The following is a 17,219-nucleotide window of genomic DNA, read 5'->3' as shown; positions in this document are numbered from 1 at the left end:
CTCATTCTTGGGGGGGCGGGCACAGAGGGCTGGAGAAGTGGAGAGAGCAACCATGGGAACAGAAAACTTAGGGGAGAAGATGCCACACTTCGGACTGGGGATCACTGAGGATGCCGAAGGAGGGAAAGACCCGGCTTCCGAAGAGTGTGCTGCAAAGTTCAGCGGGCCACTTGGGCCACTGAAAACATGAGAAACCACAGTACAAAACACCAATTTTATTATAAATATCAAGAAACTACAGTGTATTTATGCGCCAGCATCCGCCTGGGGTCCGACTGGAAAGAAACCGACCTTCCATGTGTATTCTAAATATTTCTCTTCGTTGTCTGGGTGCTAGCCACAGCAACCCTGGCTGCAAACCCAGTTACACAAGGAGTTAGCACCCCTGTTTTCAACCCTGAAATCCGCATCACCACAAGAGGAGCTTGGAGAGCAGGTAACACTCATGGCAAAATTTCAGGCATCACCTAGGGGGTTACATTTCAGAAGCAGCTGCCCATGCTGCAGCTCTGGCAAGACCTCTGTTCTCAAACTCTCCACTATATGCAGGAGGGAGTGAAGGCGGGAGACAGCGTCTGTGGGTCTGAGGACTGTTTCATTCTGGAGCCCCTGGCCCGCCAGGAGCCTGCACCATGGCCCAATAGCGTCCTTCATTCATCATGAGCTGCTGGTGAGTTCCTGCCTCAATGATCGTGCCTCCTTCCAGAAAGAGGATGCGGTCAGCCTGCTCCACCGAACTGAGGCGCTGGGTGATGAAAAGCACTGACCGAGAGCCCCGCTCAGGGCTTTCATAGAGCAGCCGCTCCACCTGAGAAAAGACGTAGATTCTGTCAGAGCTGAGAACCCCTGCCGGCTCAGGAAGACACCTGTGTTTCCAGAAGTGGGAGAGACCTTGCCTCAATCAATACCACCTCTGCCAATAACCCCAAAGAGAGTGAAGAGTCTCCTTCTGAGTGCTTCTCTGTCAAACTTATGATTTGTGAAGGGCTGTTTACATGAGGTGGCAACAGCGGAATAGAAGTAAAGAGTCCTAGGGTGAAACCCAAAACAAGAGAGGGGAGGGTACTGGAAAGTCTCTCCATCCTAATTTTTATATTCTTTTAAGGAAATAAAACTGAGTAAAGAGCATGAGCATTCAAGTCAAGCAGACTTTAACTGGGGTCCAGGTTCGGCTACTCAACAGCTGCACAACACTGAGCAGGTAATTCCACCTCTCTCTCAGTGTCCGTGTGCTCATCTGTTGAATGAGGATGACAACACCCAGCTCACAAGGGTTCATGATAAATGAGGGAGAGAGTACATGTGAAGAGTCATCCAGCATGGCTGGCACATAGTAAAAGTTCAGTTCACATCAGCATTACAAGGACGGCCTTTTGCTCATGTTTGGCTTCACTGATTCAGGATTGTAGAGCATCTCTTCTAACCAGGTTTAGGCATCTTGGGCTTCCCTGATGGCTCAGGGGGTAAAGAATCCACCCACAATGCAGGAGACACAGGAGGCTCGGATTCCATCCCTGGGTCGGGAAGATCCTCTGGAGGAGGAAATGGCAACCCACTCCAGTATTCTTACCTGGGAAATTCCAGGGACAGAGGAGCCTGGTGGGCTACAGTCCAGGGGGTTGCAAAGAGTCAGATATGACTGAGCATATGGCTCTGGGCACTAGGCTACCTTGGAGAGAAGCTCGTGGGAAGTGAGAACTGCAAGGACTGGTTTGGAAATTTCCACGTGGTATAATGACAAAGGACAAGTGAAACAAGGCAGCTTGGGTGAGAAACAGGCGATAAGAAGACAGCTGTCTCACCAGGGATTGGTTGTTTGCATCCAGGGCGCTGGTGGCATCATCCAGAATGAGTACGCTTGGTTTCCGGATCAGGGCTCGAGCCAAGGCCACTGCCTGACGCTGACCCCCGGACAGCTGGCTCCCAGCCTCACCCACCTCTGCAGAGACAAGGGCCAAGGCAAGGGCTGGGTAAGCACACGTGCACACACATGCACACACAAGGACTGATGGATGCATCAGGGTAAGAAAGGTTCTGGGAAGGTAAAGGAGTTCTGAGGATATGAGGAAGGAAGAGACACGAGAACAGGATCTTAACTTCAAACTGATGTCAGTGGGGTGGGAGGAGCTAAGGAATGAAGGCAAGACTACTGGGGTTTCAGTGAAGGTAAAGATGTCTGGGGGGCGATGGGAGCAAGCACCTGTGTCGTAGCCCTCAGGGAGCTCAGAGATAAAACCATGGGCTCCGGACTCCACCGCAGCAGCTGTGATCTCCTCCATGGTCGGCTCCTGGACCAGGCCATAGGCAATATTTTCTTTAAAGCTTCTTCCAAACAGCAGAGGCTCTTGTCCCACAGCAGCCACCTAGGACAAAATACAATGCAGAGTCATAGAAAGAGGAACACAGGAGTGTGGTCATCTAGAGACGGAAGGCTGAGCATCTCCATTGAGAGCCTGTCACAAAGTGGCACGGCCTCCCTGCTGACCACACGCCCACCTCCCCCCAGGGTCTCCTAACTTCCGCTCAGAGTGCGCGTGGAGAAGGCTCTCCTGACTTGAGGCTCTCTGCCCTCCCCCATGCCATCTTCTTGCTCACCTGTCTGTGCAGGTAGCGGTGCTCATATTTGGGAAGGGGCTCCCCGTCCAGCAGCACCTGGCCCTCGGTGGGCTGGTACAGGTTCTGCAGCAGTGCGGCCACCGTGCTCTTCCCAGACCCGTTGGGCCCCACCAGCGCCGTCACCTCACCAGGACAAAGGGTGAAGGTCAGCCCCTGGAAGCCGGAGAACCACACACTAAGAGACAGCCAGAGGCCCCTAACCTTAAGACCAGATATCATCCACTCATCATGGTGTCTCGTCTACGTCTTCCCCCAGAGAAGAAAGGAGAAAAGTGGGGGAAATACGGCAACTCCTCCCCTCCCGCACACATAGACCGCTCCCCGTGGAGCAGAGATGAAAGATGAAACAAAGACAAAGGCAGAACTTAAGCACCAAGAGCCACACGCTGGATCTCAGACACTGTGGCGGGGGAATAAAAAGTCATGTTGGAAAGAAAAAGAAAATATGGAAGACTGGAGACACAGCCTCTGCTTCGGTGATGCCTTACAGGAGAACCTGTAAGAACCCTAAGAGCATCCACTCCCATTCTCCTTGGAAATCTGGACTGTTCTTGAGTTTGGGGTGGCTTTTTATTTATGCATGTATTTTGGCTGTGCTGCGTCTTTACTGCTACATGCGGACTTTCTCTAGTCGCAACAAGCAGGGGCTACTCTATTTGTCGTGCATGGACTTATTGCGGTGGCGTCTCTTGATACAGAGCACAGCCTCTAGAGCACACGGTCTTAGTTGCCCCATGGTGTGTGGGATCCTCCCGGACCAGGGGTCGAACCCATGCCCCCAGCATTGGCAGACAGATTCTTAACCAGCGAACCACCCAGGGAAATCCCTGGGGCAGTTTTAGGGGACAAATGCTGCTCATCTTTGCCTCTGAAGGGTGAGAGGGGTCTATCTATACGTGGCACTAAGCAGGCTGAAGGCAGGAAGACCATTTAGGATGGCCCAGTTGAGAGGGCGGCTGGAGGAACGGAGGGATCTGTAGGCTGTACCTGCAGCACAGGGGCATCCGGATGGTTTGGGTAGGCAAAGGAGACACCCTGGAACTGGACGAGGCCGCGCAAGGTTAAGGAAGCCAATGACCCACTCTCTGGGCATTTAGGGACCCGGTCCAGGTATTCAAATATTCTCTCTGAAGAGCCCACAGCCTTCTGTACCCTGGGGTAGCTGGACAGCAGCACCTGGAGGGGCGGTATGAACAGTGAGGTGGGACGCAGGAGGGAGCCAGTCTGTTGCCAGGGTTATGGGATGTGAGGAGGGCGAAGGAGGGAAGGGAAGTGACTTGGATGGTGGTGGCACACAGGAAGAAAAAGCACTGGGGAGTGGCCACGGAGGGACCTCACCTCAACAGCTATGGTGAACTGGATCTGGTACAGAATAAAGGTGACCAGACGCCCACTGCTGACAGACCCACTTGTCACCAGCTGCCCACCAAAATACAGGATTCCCACCTTCAGCAGCATCCCTGAGAGCTGTGGAGAGACCACAGAGAAAAAGGTACTGAAGCAGGAAGGTCAAGAACCAGAATGGTTAATATCAAGGAGAGAGAAAGTCCCTTTGTGCCAAGCAACACATGGGGCTCAACAGGGATTAAAGAATGAATCAGAGCATCCCGTGGTGTGATCACTCAGGTGCACAGGATACAAGTCAACTACCATCATCACCGTCACCAGGAATGCCTTGTTTGGGGAGCATTCTGCTCTTCACAAGAGGCTTTCATGAATGTAATGTCATCTAATATTCATATCAAGAATCTTATAAACAAGGTTATATCACTCTCATCTTTTAAAATAAGAAAATAAGTCTCAGAGAAGGTAAGTTACTATTAATAGCCCATGGCTACAGAGCTAACAAGTGGTAGCATCAACGCAGGAACTTCTGATCGATGGTCTAATTCTCTGTCAATTATATCACAGGATGCCCCTCCTTCTTGGCTTCTGCTAGCCCCTAGTCCCAGCATGAAGCTGCCCAACGAAAGCTACCTGCCATTCCCCACACTGCCCCATGAGGCAAGGAGAAGTCCTGGGACTGGAAGACATGGTGCTTTCCTACAAAGGGGGTCATGGAGATTCTGTGCACCACGGGGAAAAGAAGCCACGTAGCATGCCTGGAAAGAGGGAGGGGGTTCAGAACACTAGGTCACCCAGCCTCTGGTTGCTAGGATACAGACACTGAACCCACGCCTGCCCAGTGAAGGAAGAGTGCAGAGCAGGGTCAGGGGAAGGGGAATGGTGATGAAACATTTCGGGGACCAGGGGATAGGCATTCATGCCCAGGTGCTCACAGAGACGGTCCAGAGGTCGACCGCGTAGGCCAGGGCCTCCTTCCGGCTGAGCACCATCATCTCACGCAGCTTTTGCCTGAACTTCTGGGCCTCACCCTCTTCATTGGCAAAGCTCCGAACTGTAGGCATGGCTGACAGCACCTCGATGGCCACCTGGCTGGACTTTGCCAGAGATTCTTGCATCTGTTCTGCCAGCATCTGTGGAGATATGAACCATAGATACCACACAGGGTTGGCAAACCATGAGGGATGCTAAGACCTGAATTCTCCAATCAGTACAGGTGAGAGGCAGCAGAGGCACAAGAGAGAAAAAGACACAGCTCCTACCACTCACCAACCTCCCCCCACGCCAAAGAGAAACAGAAAAGAGGGAAATGCTTCAGAAGGGCCATGGGGGTCATATTCCTGAGATCAGTGTCATATTCTTTATTTTCTTTTCTATTACAATACAGTTTATTTGGGGGCTTCTGTGGTGGCTCAGTGGCAGAGAATCTACCTGCCAGTTCAAGAGGTATGGGTTTGATCCCTGGGTCGGGAAAATCCTCTGGAGAAGGAAATGGCAACCCACTCCAGTATTTTGCCTGGAAAACCTCATGGACAGAGGAGCCTAGTGGGCTACAGTCCAGGATGGGGGTTGCAAAGAGTTGGCCATGACTTACATGGCCAACTAAACATGGAGAAGGAAATGGCAACCCATTCCAGTACTCTTGCCTGGAAAATCCTGTGGATGGAGGAGCCTGGTAGGCTACAGTCCATGGGGTTGCAAAGAGTTGGACATGACTGAGTGACTTCACTTTCTTTCTTTCTAGCAACTAAACAACAACATAGCTGATTCACAATATTGTATTAGCTTCAGTAGTACAGCAAAGTGATATATATTTATGTGTGTATATATACACATATGACTTCCCATGTGGCTCAGTGATAAAGAATCCACCTGCCAATGCAAGAGATCTGGGTTCCATCCCTCGGTTGGGAAGATCCCCTGGAGAAGGAAATGGTAACCGAATATCTATTCTTTTTCACCTTCTTTCCCTATATATCATTACAGAGTATTGAGTAGAGTTCCCTGTGCTATCCAGTCAGTCGTTACTGATTATCTATTTTATTAATATATATATACAGTAGTGTCTATATGTTAACCCTAACCTCAGTGATCGTACTCTTAAAGACAGGTAGTGGGCAGACGTTAGAAGACACGGAGAACGTGAAAACTGACACTGAGCAACCCAAGAATGTGGACAAATGGACCCACAGAGATGCAGAATCAGTGCAGGTGCCAGGAAAGAACCCTGACAGGAAGCGAGCCCACCATGTCTGGGCGATAGGAATCAGCGTAGGTTGAAGCAAATCCCCAGACACACCTTGTGCCATTTCCCCAGCTTCTTAGGCAGAAGGAAGAGCAGGGGCAGGGCGACCAGGGTGACCACAGTGAGGGACGGGGACGTCCAGAGCATGAGCCCCAGGAGACACAGTCCCCGGATGAGGTACCACAGCAACAGGCTGAGATCCGAACTCAGAGACTCACTCATGGTGGACGTGTCATCTGTCACCCGAGATGTGATTTCACCTGTCAAGGGTTGGGGAGAAGAGGGTGGTGTGAATGAGAATCTCAGAGTGATGGGAGGGACAGGTGAGCCAGGGTGCCAGGGGAAGGGTTCTAAGAAGGCTGAGAAGACAAGGTCAGTGGTTAGGGAGACTTGGAACCTCAACACAAGGAGAAAGTGTCCAGAGGAGAAGACTGGCTAAAGACTTTTCAGTTTAAAAAAAAAAAAGATGCCCTTGTGGATTTCGTTTTCTCTGACAGATTTCTGTTCTCTAAGAACTTTTATATCCCAGGTACAGGGGCAGGAGAAACTTAAGCAAATCATCTAACATAGCTGGAGAGAAACAAAGTTGCTGTTAAACAGCAGTCCAGGAAACTGTAGCAAGCGCTAGACTGGGAATCAAGAGAGGGGTTCTGACTCCGAATTCATCTCTGTCCGTCCACATCTAGGCAAGCGCCAGCATTTGGGGACGGCCTCAGTTCCCTTCTCTGCAAAGCAAGGTGGCTGGACTCTGTGATCTCAAAATTTCAAGGTTTAAATTCCAGTCATTTCTATCTAAACACACACAGAGGGATAAGTCTGTGAGGCTTGGATGGAAACACTAGGCTTTTCTTAAATAAAAGAAGTATGTTTTGCTCTTGAGGCACGTTGAGAATAAGACATGACAATGTTTATGTGTGAGAGACAGAAATCAAGGTAATAAGTAAAAGAGGAGGTATGGGCTTCCCTGGTGGCTCGGATGGTAAAGAATCTCCCTGCAATGCAGGAGACCTGGGTATGATCTCTGGGTCGGGAAGATCCCCTGGAGAACCCACTCCAGTATTCTTGCCTAGAGAATTCCATGGACAGAGAGCCTGGCGGGCCACAGTCCATGAGGTCCCAAAGAGTCGGACATGACTGAGAGATTAATAATTTAATACTTTATGGGTGTATAAACAGTAAGTGAATGGATAGTGAAAAGAGTTTCATGAGAAACCTGCTTGGTTCTTTTGGAAAAACTCTGTCTCCTGGCGCAGGACAGCCTGAAACACCTCTCCCTGCAGGTGGCTGTGCATCCGGCCCACGGTGCTGTTGTAGATTCCATCAGCTGTGAACTCCAGCACTGCGCTACGGGGAGACAAGAGAAGGGGGCCCGGGGTGGTCAGGAGGTCCCCCAGAAGTTCACCCTGGACAGCAGCCCCAACTTCCAACTCCCACTTTTTCCGAATCCCCTGTCCCCCAGCCTTCCAACTTCAGTGCCCAGACCTGGCTATGGTGAGGACCGACATGAGGGTTACGTTCCGGGTGAAGGCAGCGGCTGTCTCATCCTGTACAATCCAGTCGGTGAGCCGGCCAGTGTAGAACGGAATGGCCATCTCCCCTGCGGAGGGGAAGAAATAGCAAGTCTAAGCAGGTGAGCTCTCACCAGGCCCTGGCCCACCGGCTTTTCACCTTTATTCATTCTCTTGCAGAGCAGTGGAGAGATACCATCTGCACCTACACGGGGCCCAAAGACCTTTAGAGGTTTAATGAGGAAGCCTAGCGGTTGTAGGATGGGCTGCCCCGGAAAAGCCCTTGTCCACGGTGGCCAGTGAAGCAACAACACGCAGGGCAGCCCTGGAGTCCAGGCGCCACTAGGGTGATCAAGACCTGAGCTGGGTCCCCTTCCCCTCACCCACATTTCCGAGAACCCACACCAATTGATCTCATTGATCATGCCCCTCGATTCCTACCCAGTTCTCCAGTCCCGTCCCCCTTCCCGTTGCACGCCCCCCGCCGCCCCCACCTTACCTACCAAGACAGGAGAGAAACACCAGGGCCAAAATGAACTGCACGTGGCTTTTCTCCGGACCCAGGAAGACTAAAAGCCGGCTCATCGCCAGGCCAAAAGCCCCGCGAGCTCCTTGCACGCAGAGGCTCCTGATCTTATACCACAGGGTGGCCGCGGGCAGTGCCGCCCAGTAGCTGAGAGCGAAGGCGTCCAGGCGACTTCCCCAGTGCAGGGGCCCGGCGCTGTCCGCGTCCTCGGGGGCTTGCCAGGAGACCAGCTCTCGGAACAAGGCGAGTCCCGGCAGGGCCAAGCCCAGCGCCGCCGCCAGCGGCTCCAAAACAGCCAGCCACCCGAGGACTCGCGTGCTTTCCCTCCGGAAGCCCAGCGCGGCCCCGACGACGCCGCGGGCCCCCAGCGACAGCAGCGCCCAGCGGCTCAAGCCGGCCACCCAGACCCGGAGCAGCGGCAGCGCCGGGGGCACCAGCCGCGAGGCCACTCGGGGCAGCGCCGGCCGGAGCAGCGTCCAGTCGGCGAGGAGCAGCAGCGCCGTCCCCAGCCACGCGACGGCGACGCGGGGGAGGCGCGGACGGCCGCAGGGAGCTGGGGACCCCGGGCAGGCCATGGGCGCGCGCGGTCCCGGCTCTCGCTGGCCCCGACGGGGTGCTGTGGGAGTCCGAGCCCCGGGCCGGAATCCGGACCGCCGCGGAGAGGGGCCGAGGCGGGCCGGGGCGGGGCCTCGGAAGGTCCCGGGAGCCGGCCGAGCCCGCGGCGCTGCCCAGAAGCGGGCGGTTTAGGGGAAAGAGAAAACGAAAGCGGCCCGGCTTCCCAGGCCCGGCCCCTGCGGAGGCGGCCGGCCCAGAGCACCTGGGAGGAGCGCAGGGACCTCAGATCCGAGGCTGACCTCCTCCATCGCCACCCGAGCCCCGCCTCGCGTGCCACCGCCTCCTGCAGGGGCCGCGCTGCCCGGGACTTTCGGGCCCCGGGTCTGCAGGCGGGGCTCGTGCGTCATCCGTCTCCGGGCAGATCCGCTGGCCCCGGTCTCTTGCGTCATCTGTCTCCGGGTAGACCCGCCCCGCGCAAGTTAGCGCCGGGCCGCCCCGCGCGGCGGCACGGAGTCGTGCGCCCCCTGGCGGGCGCGGCGCGGGGGCGGGGCCTCGGGCAGCGCGCGGCGCGCGGTCCCAGGTCGGAAACCAGAGCCCGGAGCGGCGAGCCTCGCGGAGCCGGGATGCTGCGGACCGGAGCCCCCACCCGGGACTTGCCCCGGGCAGGAGAAGTCCACACCGGGGTAATGAGTCTGGAACATCAGTGGAGGGACGGAGGGACGGGCGGACCCTGGAAGCGCCACAGGGCTAACTCGGAGACTCGCAAGAGGGAGGAGACCGCTTGCAGCAGCCGGGGCGCGCATCCCAAAAGGAACACGGGCGTCTCTACAGAAGCGGGGTGCTCGGGGGGCCGCCAAGGGACTGGGCGCGGGGGGCCGGCGGGGAAGGGGTGCTTGGGCTCCGAGGTGGAAGCGTTGAGGGGAAGCTGCTCTAGAGCGCTTTCGCTTTCACTCTGGACTAGAGACAGGGGCTGCTTCAATGAAGGGGGAGAGCTGGGGAAGGTGCGCAGAGATGAGGACACGGTGCCCCGAGTGAACAGGACGGCACTTGGGAGCGTGCGGGGAGGAACGTGCCCCCACAGACCTTTGATGGACTCGCGCCGGAGAACTTACGCCCCGGCACTGCTCACGGGGGTTCCCTGTGAGCTGGCGCTGCCAGTGCCCAGCCTGGTCCAGGAAGGCAGCTACTCGGCCCACGTGCGCCGTGCTCCCCTCCCCGTGTCTTCCTCACCCACCTCCACAACCTGCTGGAGGACTTTTGCCCAGGCTGGGCCCCCGGGGGGCTGGTGGCAGCCCTTGGCTGGCTGCCTTCTGCCCTCAAGTGACCACCACCACTCTCAGCTTCCGGCAGCCTTGTTATAACGGATTAACCTCTCGGGTGGGGTTACCCCTAATCTCTGGTCCGCTCTTCACGATGAATCAGTGTGTCAAAATGAGCACTCCGGCCAGTATCCCCGGAGCCCAGAGCAACTTATGAAGCCCTGAGGAATATAGCAGTGAAACCATTCATAAATTAGAAACTCTTCCCCTCACCACCAGATGAACAGTAAGAAGTACAAGTCAGAGCCAACCCTGGGAGCTGGATGGGGGTTTTAGTCCTGTGTGACCCTGGGCAAGTCACTTGCCTTCTGTATGATGCAGTTTCTTTCTTTGCAGGGTCTTTAAAGTTAAAAAAAAAAAAAGTGGCTTTATTCTCCTTCACTTTTCCTTAATTCTTTTCTTGACCTGGAGAAGTCAGCTCAAACTCCCCAATCAAATCCTCTCTTGCTACAGATCTCTTTCCCTGGCTATTTACTCTTTTAAAGAAAAAAAAAATTATTTTTTAGCCACACCACATGGCATGCGGGATCTTGGTTCCTTGACCAGGGATCAAACCCATGGCCCCTACAAAGGAAGCACAGTCTTAACCACTGGACCACCAGGGAAGTCCCCTTGCTCTTTACCTCTTGATCAGAAATTCTTAAATGAGACCTTTATTTTAAACTGTCCCATGTGTTTCCTGATATTTTCCTCCTTCCTTGACACGTGGCCATGGTAACCACTGACCTCTGAGATGTTTTCCCTTGTTCAGTAAACTGATTAAGGGGAGAGTGGGGTGGATGATTCTGGGCTAATAAAAAGGCTTGAGCTTGTTTCCCAAGGTCACGGTCACTTGCTGTGTGGCAAGATCTGCAGCACATCTGTGCACACACAAGCGCACGCAGAGGTCATTCATGTGTGGGGCTGCGTCATCAGGGTCTGGAAGTGCCCCCCTGAGCCCTTCACTCAGAGGGAAGCCGTGGGAGCTTCACCCCACCTCTCTCTTCACAGCGGAAAGAATTTTAGGGAGGCCATTCTTTCTATGTGATATCACTGGCCAGACTCTGATGTTCCCTTGCAGCCAGGAAAGACAATAGAGAAAACGGAAAGAAAAAAAAAATCCCATCCTGGGAGTCAACTCTGGCCTAAATTACCAGATAACCTTGAGCCAGTCGCCTCCCCTCTCTGAGAATGTTTCCTTATCTAACATGAAGGGGTCAAGGCTCTTCCTGCTCTGACGTTCTGTCCTCTGTGTCTCCGCAGACAACCATCATGGCAGTGGAGTTTGATGGGGGCGTTGTGGTGGGATCGGACTCCCGGGTGTCTGCAGGGTGAGTACCAGTGACCCTGGGTACTTTTGGAAGGAAGCCCGTGGCGCCCAATGCACATTCATAGAGACTGGCAAACTGAAGCTCTGGAGAAACTGAGTGAACCTTTCAGAAAGGCCACTATAATAAGACATTGGGTGAGGGTTTGGGTCTCTGAACTCATGGAGAAGAATCTGGGGCTTGAATGCTAACGTGGCCTGTCCCAGGGGGTCATCGAATTGGGTCTGAAAAGAGTTTAGGAAACAGGGATTTCAGAGGTCTTCCTTCCACCTGTGTTTAGAGATAGAAGAGATGGTTCTGCCGAGCAGATACCTGCTTTCTGATCCACTGTGTGAACTAAGTGTGTCTTTCTTCCTTTTGGCCAGTTTCCCCACATACAAGCAAAGTATACAGGATTAGATCAGCATTACTTATTTTATGTGCCAGAGAACACATAACTTCCTCAAGATGGTTAATAACAGAGAAAAATTAGTAAGGGGAAGATTATTCTTAATGTCATGTAGTATTTTTGTTTTATTATAAAATCTAAGTCTGATTTTGATCATCACTTGCAGTGTTTCATTTGTCTGAGACCATTTTTTCCTTCCCGCTTTAATCCAGGTGTTAAATTTCATGTACTCTGAAGCCATTCTATTGTCAAAAGAACATCAGAAATTTTAGCAACTCGCTGTATGATCTTTCAGTCCCACTCCTGGGCATATATCCAGGCAAAACTGTAACTCAAAGAGATGCCTGCACCCTTGTGTGCATAGCAGTACACGTGTTCTTCATCCATTCCTCTGTTGATGGACATTTAGGTTGCTGCCGTGTCCTGGCTACTGTAAATGACGCTGCAATGAACACTGGGGTGCATATATCTTTTTGAATTATGGTTTTCTCCAGATCTATGCCCAGGAGTGGGGTTTCCGGGTGATACGGTAGTTCTATGTTTAGATTTGTAAGGAGCCTCCATACTGTTCCCCACAGTGACTGTACCAATTTGCATTCCCATCAACAGTGTAACAGTGTTCCCTTTTCTCCATACCTTCACCAGCATTTATTGTTTGTAGATTTTTCTTTATGATGGCCGTTCTGACCAGTGTGAGGTGATACTTCATTGTAGTTTTTATTTTTACAAAAAAAAAAAAAAACGAAACAGACTCACAGACGTAGAAAACAGACCTGTGGCTGCAAGGGTGGGGGAAAGGAGGAGGACAGGGTCCGGGATGAGCAGGTGCGAACTGTTCTGTACAGAACGGATAGAGCATGTCTCTAATAATCAGTGGCTGAGCATCCTTCCATGTGCTTTTTGGCCATCTGTATGTCTTCTTTGGAGAAATGTCTATTTAGATCTTGCACCCACTTTTGATTGGATTATTTGTTTTTTGATATTCAGCTGAATGAGCTGTTTGTATATTTTGGAGATTAATCCCTTGTTGGTTGCTTCATTTGCAAATATTTTCTCTCATTCTGAGGACTGTCTTTATACTCAATTTTAAAAAAGGAGTGGATAACTGTATATAATTCACTTTGCCATACACCTCAAAGTAACACAACAGTGTAAATCAACTATACTCCTATACAAAATTTTTAAAGATGTGATATATATGCATATTATGTGTATGTGTGTGTGTGTGTGTATATATATGTATATCACAATGGACTATTACTCAGTCCTAAAAAAGAATGAAATAATGCCATCTGCAGCAATGTGGATGGACCTGGAATGATCAAATTAGGCACAGTCAGAAAGAGATACCATATGATATCACATATACATGGAATCTAAACTACGACAAATGAACATAGCTGCAAAAGGGAAACAGACTCACAGACGTAGAGAGCAGACCTGTGGTTGCTGAGATGGGGGTGGGGAGAAGGATTGGGAGTCTGGGATCAGCAGACGAAGTTATATACAAAATGGATAAACAACAAGATCCTCCCATATAGCACAGGGAACTTATTCAAAATTCTGTGATAAACCATAATGGAAAAGAATATGAAAAAATATATATATGTATAACTGAATCAACTTTGCTATACAGTAGAAATTAACACAACACTGCAAATCAATGATACTTAAATTTTTTTTAATTGGCAACTCTGATGCTGATGACTTTGCACTGCTTGCTGACAGGGAGGCGGTGGTGAACCGAGTGTTTGACAAGCTCTCCCCCCTGCACCAGCGCATCTACTGCGCTCTCTCCGGCTCAGCTGCTGACGCCCAGGCCATAGCGGACATGGCCGCCTACCAGCTGGAGCTCCATGGGTATGAAACGGTGGGCTCCCCCGTCCAGGCCGCCTAGAGTTCCCCCACTCAGTGAACGCCAACACCATGTCCTATTCCAGGGGTGCTACCGTGGAAAAGGAAAACTTCTTGCTTTGCCTTCAGCTTTCATTTCTCTTTGAACTGGCACTCTACTCTCTCAAAGCTGGTTTCTGCATCTGTGAGGCAGAGATAACTAATAGCACCTCCCTCAACAGATAGTTATTTCCCAAACCAAAAAATATGAGTAAAAGTGATTTGAACACTGCAGATCACTCTCCTAATATAAATAGTGAGGAAGAAGATGAGGACATAGCCCACCGTGGTATCAGGTGGTGACTGTGTGGGAACCAAGGTCACGGGGCAGAAGTGATGCTTATCTTCTAGACCCATATGTGCAGGGCCCCGGTGGCCAGGAGACTTTTGTCACTGGGAACTGGGGGGCGGGGGACGCAGTAAAGGGGGGAGAACAGTTAACAATTGAAACCTTCTTCCTAGTGGGTAAGGTGAGACTCTGGTTCCCCCAAACCAGTGGGAGGGGAGCTGGAGTCTGAATCCTTGCAGCTAGTGTTTAGGGGTCACCTGGCAGATATGAGGATGATGGTCTAGGAGGGTGGACCTCCAGGAAAGCATATCACCACCTATTCCTAACCCTTCCTTCAGGATGGAACTGGAGGAACCCCCGCTCGTTCTGGCTGCTGCGAACGTGGTGAGAAACATCACCTATAAATATCGAGAGGACTTGTCTGCACATCTCATGGTAGCTGGCTGGGACCAACGCGAAGGGGGCCAGGTGAGTCTCTCCCAGCGTCCCCCCTTCCTCGGAGTTCCTCTCTCCCCCAGAGAGGGAGATGGCAGTCATATGGCATTCCAGCCTTGAGTTCCAAAGACACTGCCCCTAAAAGCATAGGACGGTCTCAGAGGAGACGGGTATGAGGTGCTGGGGCTTCACTGCAGGGCGTGGAGACCACCTGCCTGTCTCAGGGCTGAGCAGAGGATGCAGGCTCCCAGAGTCTGAGTGGAGGGTGCCTCCCCAGGTGTACGGAACCATGAGCGGGATGCTGATTCGACAGCCCTTTGCCATCGGTGGCTCTGGCAGCACCTACATCTACGGTTACGTGGATGCGGCGTATAAACCAGGCATGTCCCCGGAAGAGTGCAGACGCTTCACCACGAATGGTAATACGCAGGTGGGAGGGCACCTGGGGCAGGGGTTACACGTGGTAAGGACGTCGAGTGTGAGGACGAGAAAGACATCGATGCCCATTTAATGAAATGTCCAAATGGGACGCCTTTGAGAGTGAAGGGGCAAAGGCTAAACTATATGGGCTTTTAGGAAAAGTTCAGACGGTCAAGAGTCTACCTGCAATGCAGGAGACTTGGGTTCAATCCCTAGGTTGGAAAGATCCCCTGGAGAAGGGAATGGCTACCCACTCCAGTACTCTTGCCTGGAGAATTCCATGGACAGAGGAGCCTGGCGGGCTACAGTCCATGGGGTTTCAAAGAGTCGGGCACGACTGAGGAACTAACACACTTAGGACAAAAGGCATAAACCAAGGCCCTTCTGTGCACACCAAAGAAAGATCTAGGGTAACCACAGGAAATCAGTTGTGCACTTGGGCCAGCCCGTAAGAGCCAATTGCTACATATTCAAGGATTTGGGAGCTGCTTGCCTATCTACTTGTTACAAAATCAATCATGGCAGGACTATTGAGACCATGGATGTTGCATGAAGACCTTTGTATTTTTTAAGTTGGTTGACCACCACAAAATACGCATCTCTAGGAGATGTGTTCTGAAGTCTGCGTGTAGTAGTAGGCATATGGGCAGAAGGGAAGGGAAACCATTTTTTTTTAATAGTTATTTATCTGGCTGCACGGGGCCTTGGTTGCAGCATGCGGGACCTAGTTGCTTTACCAAGAATGGATCCCAGGCCCCCTCCAAGGTTTTAGCCACCAGACCACCAGGGAGGTCCCATGGGACTTCTTCAGCTAAGCTGCTCTCACTTCCTTCTCTCCACCCGGCACCCTCCACAGCGATCGCCCTGGCCATGAAGCGGGACGGCTCCAGCGGGGGCGTCATCTACCTGGTCACCATCACAGGCGCTGGGGTGGACCATCAAGTCATCCTGGGCAACGAGCTGCCGAAATTCTATGATGAGTGAATCTCCCTCCTCAGACTCTCCTTTATTTTGTAATAAACTTTCTGGAACCAGAAGCTGGTATGGTCCATGTGCACTCAGAGAGGTGAAGCTAGGGAAGGGGGCTTCTGCCCACCCAAATGTTAGCGTATCTTTGTATTCTTTTGTCCCCTACCTCTAAAACATCTTTCCCAGAGGAGGGCGTGGGGGAGCAGATAAGAATCAGGTGTACGTGACAGATCTCAGGTAGCTAAGACAGCTACACACCTGAGAATTAGCTAGGAGCACCAGCCAGATCATGCGGAAAAGGGTTCCTCTCATAACGCATTCATTCACATTAGAGGCCAAAACGTGATAAATACTTAACTATTTGGGGAAGGGAGACTTGTGAATTTCAAAGAATAGTAACAATAACCCCAAAAAGTGAAACTTATTGAACTGAGCAATGGCTACATGCCTGTAAACCGTTTATCTCTTAGAACCCAAACCAAAAAACCTTAGGTATGGGCTACAACTATTGACACTTCTATGTAAGAATAGATGGAAGGTTACCATGAGGAAGTCATGGCAATTCAAAACTGGAGATGTGGGATTTTGTTTACAAATGCCCTTCCTCTACCACTGATGTGAAACCTGTTCCCTCAAGACTCATATACCATCTCCTCCCTGAAATCTGCAATAATTAACCCAGCCCGACATTTAACACTTAGGACGTTGTCTGATGTTTGAATAACTGTATTCAGCAGGCTGAGCTCTGGACCTATCTTTGCCAGGCATTTCCTGAGTGACAGGACAAACTACTCCCCTTCTCTGAGCCTTTGTTTTCTCTTCTGTCAAATGGGGTGTTGAGTGACTTCTGAGATGCTTTATAGCTTTGACAGTCAGTGCCATTTTACACACAAGGGAGCAGTTAAGAGGTATATTTAACAGAATCCTAGGGGACCACGTGGGAAGCTACTGTTTGCTTTTCTTTCCATATCTCGGGCGAAACATACAAAGCACCCTAAGACATCCCTATGTTCTTGGTAGTGTGTATTCGGTTTGGAGAAAATGAATCTAAAATTACTGTTGCCTTGAGTTCTTTCTAGCCATGAGATTTAACTTATTTTGAAATTCAGTGTAATAGTTTGAGTATATTTTTCCTGCTGATCACAACTCAGAACACGGAGAGTAGACAAAAGCAAGCACTAAACCACTCTGAAAAATAAACAAAAAACAGGTGGATTGTGGAGAGACTCAAAACGGGGGGGAGGCAGCGTCCTGGGGGGAAAGGAGGGCTCGGAGGCTTTTCCTCTCACGGCTCTGCCCTGAAGTCCGGCATCGACTGCAGAGCTGCACTGCTGAGCTGTGTCTCTGAGAAAAACACTATGGTTCTGGCCAGAGGAAGTGAGAAAGCAGGCCCCTGTGGGCCGGA

General features: G+C 51.6%; 2 protein-coding genes across 2 annotated transcripts; one reads left to right on the top strand and one right to left on the bottom strand.

Annotated features, from left to right (window-relative positions):
• Positions 1-207: 207 nt before the first annotated feature.
• Positions 208-8,814, bottom strand: TAP1 (transporter 1, ATP binding cassette subfamily B member). The gene is made up of 11 exons (XM_052648846.1): positions 8,217-8,814; positions 7,688-7,802; positions 7,419-7,549; positions 6,260-6,465; positions 4,896-5,093; positions 3,955-4,083; positions 3,604-3,792; positions 2,596-2,769; positions 2,201-2,363; positions 1,803-1,939; positions 208-808 (listed from the first exon to the last, which is right to left on the bottom strand). The coding sequence occupies exons 1-11, from the start codon at positions 8,812-8,814 to the stop codon at positions 596-598; spliced, it is 2,253 nt and encodes a 750-aa protein (XP_052504806.1). The 3' UTR covers positions 208-595.
• Positions 8,815-9,380: 566 nt separating this feature from the next.
• PSMB9 (proteasome 20S subunit beta 9) lies at positions 9,381-15,882 on the top strand. Its single transcript, XM_052649217.1, has 6 exons — positions 9,381-9,477; positions 11,356-11,423; positions 13,537-13,668; positions 14,329-14,458; positions 14,703-14,844; positions 15,702-15,882. The coding sequence occupies exons 1-6, from the start codon at positions 9,418-9,420 to the stop codon at positions 15,827-15,829; spliced, it is 660 nt and encodes a 219-aa protein (XP_052505177.1). The 5' UTR covers positions 9,381-9,417; the 3' UTR covers positions 15,830-15,882.
• Positions 15,883-17,219: the final 1,337 nt, after the last annotated feature.

Source organism: Budorcas taxicolor, chromosome 11 (assembly GCF_023091745.1).
Source record: "Budorcas taxicolor isolate Tak-1 chromosome 11, Takin1.1, whole genome shotgun sequence".
NCBI classification, from domain to species: Eukaryota; Metazoa; Chordata; class Mammalia; order Artiodactyla; family Bovidae; genus Budorcas; species Budorcas taxicolor.
Note: the sequence above shows the minus strand (reverse complement) of the source record. Positions and strands in the feature narration are given on the sequence as shown.

Coding starts and splice junctions, on each gene's coding strand:
- PSMB9 (XM_052649217.1), top strand. CDS start 9,418: ATGCTGCGGACCGGAGCCCCCACCCGGGACTTGCCCCGGGCAGGAGAA. Junction 13,669..14,328: donor TACCAGCTGGAGCTCCATGG/GTATGAAACGGT, acceptor CCCTTCCTTCAG/GATGGAACTGGAGGAACCCC. Junction 14,459..14,702: donor ACCAACGCGAAGGGGGCCAG/GTGAGTCTCTCC, acceptor GTGCCTCCCCAG/GTGTACGGAACCATGAGCGG.
- TAP1 (XM_052648846.1), bottom strand. CDS start 8,814: ATGGCCTGCCCGGGGTCCCCAGCTCCCTGCGGCCGTCCGCGCCTCCCC. Junction 7,803..8,216: donor GGTGTTTCTCTCCTGTCTTG/GTAGGTAAGGTG, acceptor TCCCCTCCGCAG/GGGAGATGGCCATTCCGTTC. Junction 4,084..4,895: donor TCGACCTCTGGACCGTCTCT/GTGAGCACCTGG, acceptor GTCTCTCCACAG/CTCTCAGGGATGCTGCTGAA.